The 8,231-nt window shown below is 45.8% G+C and overlaps 1 protein-coding gene across 1 annotated transcript in view; it reads right to left on the bottom strand.

Moving 5' to 3' along the window:
* Nucleotides 1–2,512: 2,512 nt before the first annotated feature.
* The window catches only part of UTP14A (UTP14A, small subunit processome component), an 18,501-nt gene continuing 12,782 nt past the window's right edge, over nucleotides 2,513–8,231 (bottom strand). Inside the window, 5 exon segments of the mRNA XM_006912494.3 lie at nucleotides 2,513–2,710; nucleotides 2,712–2,948; nucleotides 5,046–5,145; nucleotides 5,271–5,464; nucleotides 6,411–6,817. Coding sequence (XP_006912556.2) covers nucleotides 2,675–2,710; nucleotides 2,712–2,948; nucleotides 5,046–5,145; nucleotides 5,271–5,464; nucleotides 6,411–6,817 — 974 coding nt within the window. The 3' untranslated portion in view covers nucleotides 2,513–2,674.

Here is an 8,231-nt window from a genome sequence, read left to right as displayed (position 1 = left end):
GGTGGGTGGGAGGGCCCTATACTAGCCGGGGGTAAGGGAGGGGCACCGGAGGACGCCTAGGAGGGAGGGGCATGTATGCGGGGGGGGGCACGGTGTGGGAGGGACTTAGGGACGTGAAGGGACAGCAGAAGGGAGCGCGGGGGCGCGTATGGAGAGGGGGGATGGCCAGGAGTGCTCCACCACTCCGCTCATGAAGGGGAGGGGAGGCCTCGAAAGGGAGGCCGCTGGAAGGAACGGCCACACATAGGAAGGGGATCCTAGGGATGTACAGTTCGCGAGGAAGGGAACCAGGGGGCTTCAGCGGGCTTTGGAAGGGAAGAGTGAGCAGACATGGGAAAGAGAGTGCAGCGAGGACCCGAGAACGGAGGCGGATGGGCGTGTGTGGAACGCTGAGGGCTGGGATTTAACGTTACTGATAGGGACGACCCAAAGAACACGGTGGGGACTGCACAGACGGGACGGGGCTACCTAGACAGAACTAAAAATTGCCCCAGAAAAAGTAGGACCTACAAGGGCTGCAGAAGGGTGGCGGGAGAGGCCTTGGGCTCGGCAGGAAGGCGCCACCACCGCCCTCTGCCCGTCCTCAGCGTGCCCCGCCCCGTCCGGGGGCCCTAAGGGCAGCGGCCTGGGCCATAGGGGAGCTGAGCCAGGGCGGTACCATTTGGAACAGAGAGGGGGGCCTTGGGGGGAAGGGAGGAGCTAGGGGGTCAAAACCCTGTTGGGGGCGGGGGGGCGCCACACCCTGGGAAAAAGGCTTGGGCACATCCAGAATGGACCAATCAGCAAGCAAGGCCGGGGTGGCGTAAAGGGGCAGTTTCGGCCAATGGGGAGGGAGAACACTTCGGAGGTTCGGAGGAAGAAAAGAAAAAAAAAAGCCCCACGAAACAACAATCGAATCCGTTTGGGGGCTTGGAAAGCTAGGAGTGGGCGTCGTTTACAGCACGTTCTGGTGCCTACCCTCCCCTTTGAAGGATGGGGTCGCTTGCATCACTCGTGGGACGCGGGGAGCACACGGAGCTGAGGAGGGTCCGGGGAAAGTAGACAAGGATGGGCCTTTTACCGGGGGCACTTGATTGGCCGCTTCAGTTTGGAAGAGGTGGGTGGGACGGAGGTGGCAGCTTTATTCTCAAAAGAGTGAAGGGGTTATGTTCTCTTAAACCGAGGCAGGAGTGGACAGGCTTTCCCTATCTACGCCTCCACTGGCCACTGACTTAAGTGTCAACTAGCAAGTGGATCTCATATAATCTCAAACCAATGGATAACTTTAAAATGCCCTTTGGGTTCTGAACATGATCAACGTATTTATTTCCCTTCCCATCCCAAGGCTGGTTCTTGAGAGGATGAACAATGGTAATAGGGGCCCACAGCTACCACGGGGAATTTCATAGAAATTTATGGCGTGGCTTTTGGCTTTGGAGTTAGTCTAGGGTCCTAGTGCCTACTCAGCCTCTAATTTAATGTGTAACACTGGAGTACTCTACTCTGAAATCTTTTGCGTATAAAATAAAGGAATTGGGACTAGTTATATTGGAGGTCTAAACATTTTGGAACTGATTTGGAGAGTGGTGTGCTTGGAAAAAGGGCCGTGTTGGTGGGGAGAATTGCAAAAGAAAGCTGTTGACCCGGGAATTACAAATGTCTGCAGAGCTCTTCAAACTGTATATAAGATGGTGTATGTTTGTGCATTTTTCTGGGGAGAGTTCATAATTTCGTAAAATTTTCAAAGGGGTCTGTGACACACAAAATCAACCCCCATCTTGGTGTAAAAAATCTGGGAGCACCAACCTCCAAGGCAAGAAGTAAAATGCAATAGTGGTATGTCGTTTTGGAATCAGGAGGGGTTTCTCTGATTTCTTGTTAGGACTCTCAGCTGCAGAGGCCTTGTCTATATATATGTCATTTAAAGAAAGGTAGGTTCCTCAGAGCTGAGAAACCCAAGTGGTCTGCCATAGTGCAAATTAAAGCTTGAATTAACTATGCTTTGAATCAATGGGGAAGAGTTGGCCCTGAGTTAGGTGATAGAGCTTTACTTCCGAGAGCTCATCTACCTCAACTATAAAGTAGGAGTAAAATCTGCACTGTCTTAAGAATGAGAAAATAAATGCTAGCTTCTGTAAGACAGTTACCTGTGCATGCCCCAGAGGCTCGCACACGTAAAGAAAATGATAATGGCTAGACTTAAAGCTGAACTTAGCTTTAGTACCATCAGGATCAGCATAGGGCAGAATCCAATTGCATGGTTTGTGTATGCTGTTTCCAGGTTCAGAGGTTAAGCATATATAATAATTAGTTACAATCTCTGAGCCTAAAAAATTGGTTATTTGTGGTAGATTATGTCTGATGTGATGTATTTAAGATTATAAACTAGGATAACTTCTCTCCACTCCAATTTAGAAGACAACACAATCCTTGGTAAGAAAATGAGGTGCCCCTGACAAGTACATCTGAAGAAATACAAAGGTGTTTGACTTGAAAATGATTCAACTGGGAGACAACACAGAACACACTCTAGTTCAATAGATTAAAAAGCCTTTATTTTTAAAATGCTGCTTAACTATACCCATCATGTGCTAAGCCAGTTTTGAATTGATCCTGCAGCTCAGAGTAAAACGGCCAATGGAGAAGCAATTAGGGCTCCTGATTCTGGCCACCAAGACGTCACTCCTCCAGCAACTCAATCTTTAGAGTTTTTCTTTAGCTGTTTTTTGTGACCTAGAGCGGGGTCGTTTTGGATTCCTCGGTATGACAGAGAGGTCCGACCTTGAGGAAGACCGGTAGCCCACATCCTCTGCTTTTATAGGCTTAATGATATGGCCTGGCTTGGTGACAATCTTGGGTGTAGTCAGCTTTTGGAAGGCCCTCTGGGTGTTCCACATTGATCCTATAGGGGTTTGGATGGTCCTTTCAAATTGTTGGTGGTGGGTGAATGGATATGGAAGCATCCGCACCTGGAGAGGAAGGCAGAGTGACTAGGTATATGCTAGGCAACTGGTCAGGTAGTTTTGGCACACAGGTTACAGTATTACATGATGGCAGCAGTGAGTAAAGCTACTGAGAGGTCAAGGCATCCCATTGCCCCCATCTAACCTTAGGAATCCTAATGTGCGTAAGGACGTTTGGGAGTAGAGGAACCTAATTGGAATTTAGGACACCCCTCTCCACAGGCTTATCCAATAATCTAGAGATTAAAAAACCACCCCGACACTAGCCCTGCAGCTGTGGGAACACTATAGTAGCTCCAGGGCTGCTGTCTCCAAGTTGGTCATCTACACAACCTTCTTCTTGTGACTTGTGACTGTAAGAAACACCCAGGCATTTGTGTACTCCTGTGGATTTTATGGCCCTCCTAACCTCTCCATACTTTCTTTTCCTTTCCTTGATACACAGGATTGATGTTTTAAGGAACCCAAAGATTGCTTCCTGAATCCTGAACTCTACCAGGCTATCATACTTAATTAGCTTCATCCTCTTTTGGCATCATAGACTGTCAGAGCTGGAAGGCCCTAGATAATGGCAAAGGTCATCTACCTTAGCCCCAGAGTTTAGCTTAGAAAGGCTAAGTGATTTACCCAAGAAAATTAGGAGCAGCAAGGGAGAACAGAACCCAGGCTCCTTTCCTTGGCCTGTATTCTTTCCCACTCTACCACAGCAATACCTTTAGACACTTAAATAATCTTTAAACACTTCCTCAATGGCCAAAGAGGAGGAAAAATATGTAAGCAGAAAAACAGGGAAGTTACAATCAGTTATTTGGAGATATTCAGTGGAACACTCAAGAGAAGCTGAGTACTGCCAGGTGGTCTTGGTGGTACTGAAGGGCTCAGATTCCCTTTGGGTTGGTAGCTAAATTTGTACCTGTCACCTACGGCGAGAAAAAAAAAAAAAACTTGGACAGAGTATTCAGCCTTGGAAGGTCTTTTTTTTCTCCCTTTAGCACACTTTATTCTATTGCACGCTGAGACCTGCAGTCTATAGCTTATTACAAAGATGTGGAAAATCACGGGAGATTGTGGAAAACTGTCAGTTTGCTATGTGACTCTATTAAAAAACGAATAGATAATACCCTTGAAGGGAAGGGTGATCTATATTGAGGTCTACACTCTGCCCTTCACCTAGAATCTTGGCCTGGTAAAGTATCTCCTTTCTCTCTCTTATCCCATACTTGCCTGTTCATTGCCTGCTTTCTGGTTTTATAGCCTCAACTGGGATTACAGTGGTTACAATTCAATTTCTGTAGTTATTGGGTCACAAAATGAAATCAGTAAGATTTGAAAAAATGAAATGTTATTTCCTCACCTCTCTTTTGTACCTTTTAAATAGTCCCTTCCCCCCCCCCCACTTTTTCTGAAGGAAAAATATAGCTCATTTCAATATTATACTGCCTGGGGACAGATCTTAGAGTGACAGACTTTCAGAATTGAAGGGAACATAAAGGTCATTGAGTTTAATCTTATTCCTGAGCCCTCTACACATGCTCATACCCCCAGAGCAATCCATTCTCTCTAGACCAGCAGAAAATTTTTCCTTGAATTGAACTCTGCCTTTCCTCTAACTTCTACTTTATGTGACTCCACATGACAGCCTTCACTATACTCGATCCTGCTCAAATCTACTTTTCTTTTGGGTACAACACGCTGAACAAGTATCCGTTTGTCTTTGTTTTCTTTAAGATGCAGCTCAAACCTTATAGCCTCTGCATATTACCTTGACTATAAATACCAGCCTTAAGAACAGTAATTCCTCATTTGGTGAGACCTATTTACATCAGTGTTATCTGGGATACTAGTTGAAAATGCAGATTTGAGGGCCTCACCATTGCTGCAAAGATTATCCTAAAAGTCTTAACTTTCTTCCTAGTCGGTAATTCAAACAGCAGAGTCGATCTGGAATTATTCATCTCAGAGCCAGTCAGTAAAAACAAAAATATATTTGATTCTGTGGTCAAGATCACACATCTCTCTTGACCACAGAGCACTAGAATATTCCTCCCAAGCAAGAGAGCTGGGCAGCATGAGGAGGCAGCTAAAGAATTCTCCACCCCTCACCTGGTGAGCTGCTGCATGGATGTTTCGCTTCTCGTTGATAATCACATTTGGCAAAGCCTTGTCTTTTCTTGGAAGACCCTCAGGGGCTTTAATGAGAAACCTGGAAAGCAGAACAGCAAGACATCTAAGAGCATTAAAGACTTAGTCAAAAGGGCAGGGAGGGTGTATGAGAGTGAGGTGGGAGAACCTGGTGCCCTTCTGACAGGCTTTCTTCCCTATTCTTACCGGCATCTCTTCTTGGCACTGGGTTTCAGGCCTAGACCACCCCACTCGCCCCAGCCAGGCAGAGTCAGGTCCATGTCCTTTGGCTTACTCGCCTCCACAGCTTCTCTCTTCTCTTTCAAGAAGTCTCTAATGACATCATCCCCAGCAAAAGCTTCTTTTATCATTTGCTTTTGATCTCTCTCCTGTTCGTCTTCCTGGGAAGAAACAAGAGTGAGAACATAGAAGGGGGCTTTTAGGGGGACAGAATGAGCCACAGAACCCTAACCACAAAATCTCCTTTCTTGCACTTTCTGTACCAGCTTTGATCTCCCACAATGGTCCCAAATCCCTGGCTCTGCTCACCAGCTCCTCTATTGTCGTGGGGACAGCCAAAGTCTTCAGGGAAGGAGATTTTGTGGTTAGGAGGTTCTGTAGCTATGGCTTGCCTTAGGAGCCGTGGTTCGCGGCAAGAACGCTTGAATTTCAGGTTGTGACATTTTAGCGCCCCCTAGGGGGAAAGCGCAGAATGATGATAGTTTTGCAATACAAACCCTTTGGTAGCCAATCATGCTCCAGTTTTCTTCTCTCTAGGGTAAATATCCCCAGCTCATTATCATATGACATTTTTAAACTTTCAGTAAGGAAGCTGCAGGGTGGAGGAATGAATGGCCTGTGTTAGGAGGAGCTCTAAGTGCCCTGGCTAGAATGCAGGCACTCTCCAGCTTATAGCACTGAGAAGACAGGGGCCAGGGCTCCTCACTTAAGCAGTTCAAGTACTTAATCAGGGAGTCCTCGACCACTTGAGATCCCAGTGAGTAGAACAAAACCTTAGCAAGAGCTCAATGACTCATTCTTGAGTTGTCCTGCCTGGGATCTTGTCAGAGATTTCAGTGCCTCCTTTTCCTCTAAGGGCAGTTTTAGAGTCACCACAGGGAGGGTTTGGTGGCTCCGGATTTAAGACGTGGGAGTCTCAGCAGCACTCACAGATCTGCATCTATCTGTCACTGAGGCCAGTCTGGCCCCATACTATTCTGGGCTTCTCAATTACTGAAATGTGCTCCCAGCAAAACCAAACTTCACTGATTCTATTCTTTGTGCAAGAAGGGTACTTTCTCCACAGCTCTGATTTCCCACATGGCCCATGACCTTGGCTCTGCTCACCAACTCCTCTATTGTCGTGGGGACTGCCAAAGACTTCACGGAAGGAGATTTTGTGGTTAGGATGTTCTGTAGGTCAATCATTTGCTCCTTCCTCTTCTTCTCCTTGGGGGCACCAGGCTGATTATCTGGGTTCCGCTCCAACTGCTGCCCTTTTAACGCAGGTCCGGGACATTCCTTATTTTGAAAGCAGCCTTCTTTGCCCAGCTCCTCTAACTTTTCCAGAGTCTTTGCTCTCTCTGGCCTCTGCAGCAACAAGGGCTCCTCTTCTTCCCCGGCAGGTCTCTCTCTCTGGACCAGCAGAACTGTCCTCACTGAACTCACTTTCTGCTTCCTGGACTGATGTTTTTTGTTGTTGAGTTTCTGAGACAGTGTCCTCAATTCAGACAGCATCTCCTGGCTGCTAGAACCTAGAGGAAGAAATGAAAGCTATCAGAAAAGGAGGTTGGAAGTCGCCTCATCGACAAGCATTTGTTGAGCACCCACTGGGTGCTAGGCACCACGAAAGGCATTGCAACGAAGAGGAGACTCTATCTGCTGAGAGTTCACTAAGCAGGCAATGGGATTGTGTAGTTAAAAGCAGCATGTTGGGAAGCAGATGTCCTGGGTTCTATTCCCAGCTTTGTCAATGACTCACTATATAACTGGACTGTGGCTTCATTTCCCCATATTGTAGACCCTGCTTAGGGAGCTGGCCTCAAGTTCCAAATTTTAAAAAGGCCTTTTAAACAGGTGGCTTCCGAATGAAAATTCACTGTAATTTATTACTTGTAGTTAAAAAATATTGTGATTTACTATTTTTAATTTGCACTGTAATCTCCTATTTGTAAAAACCTTTTCCAGCATTGTTTTGTCTTACGGCATTTCATAACCTGTTGTGGCCAAGTCAAGTAGCTTGCACTTTCCAGTCACCAGCAACATCTGTGCAAATACTACTAGTTTCTAAAAGCCCTGAGGGAAACATGGCAGTGATACACTTCTTAACTGTCCTCTGCATTGACTCAAGTTGCCTCTACCCCAAGTTCATCATGCTCTCTAACTTTGGCTTGAAGCCACTGAGGAAGCTACTTGAGATCTGGCCTTTGGACACATGTATGTTTATTCCCTAAGGATCAAATTTCCTTGCCCATTTTGTTTGAAGTTCACAACTTCTCACTATTTCCCCAAAGGTTTGGGAACATTCCATTTATTTATTATCCAAGAAAATCCAAATTCACCTCTCATACCACAACCAACTGCTGTACACATTTAGCTAGATGACCAGCTTTTGAGGGGCCTCAGGAGGATGCAGCTGGTTTCCTGTGGTCGTAGAGAAACTGCCCCACAATCTTGGCCTGCAATGCTGTCCTCCAAAATCCCCTTGGAAGTGACTGCTTCTAACTATTAATCTCAGGACTCTCTGCTGAAAGACCCAAGTAAAGGCCCTACAATATATATTCTATCTGTCACCACATATTTGACCCCCTTTAGCCCTTCTGCCTCCCCTCTCCCTTATCCCCTACACTCTGGTAATCACTCTAACTATGGGAGGTGAACACACAGTATAAACTTATATATGCCTTACTGTTAAAGTGTACAGCTGAAACTTATTGGATTTCATTAACTAATGTCACCATAAAAATAAATAAATTAAAAAAAAAATAAAAATCTACCACAAACAAACAAAGAAATAAATAAATGCACATACGATTAAAAAAAAAAGTTGATACAACTGATAAGTGGCAGACAAGCCTGAATCTTAACCTGGGTTGGTGTATTGGAGTGTGGAACTTGTCCCCTTTTCTATAACATATGGCGATCTCATGGTTTTGTAAAATTTTCTTC

The sequence above is a fragment of the Pteropus alecto genome, unplaced genomic scaffold, assembly GCF_000325575.1.
Source record: "Pteropus alecto unplaced genomic scaffold, ASM32557v1 scaffold145, whole genome shotgun sequence".
NCBI lineage: Eukaryota > Metazoa > Chordata > Mammalia > Chiroptera > Pteropodidae > Pteropus > Pteropus alecto.
This window is presented reverse-complemented; position numbering and strand designations above follow the sequence as displayed.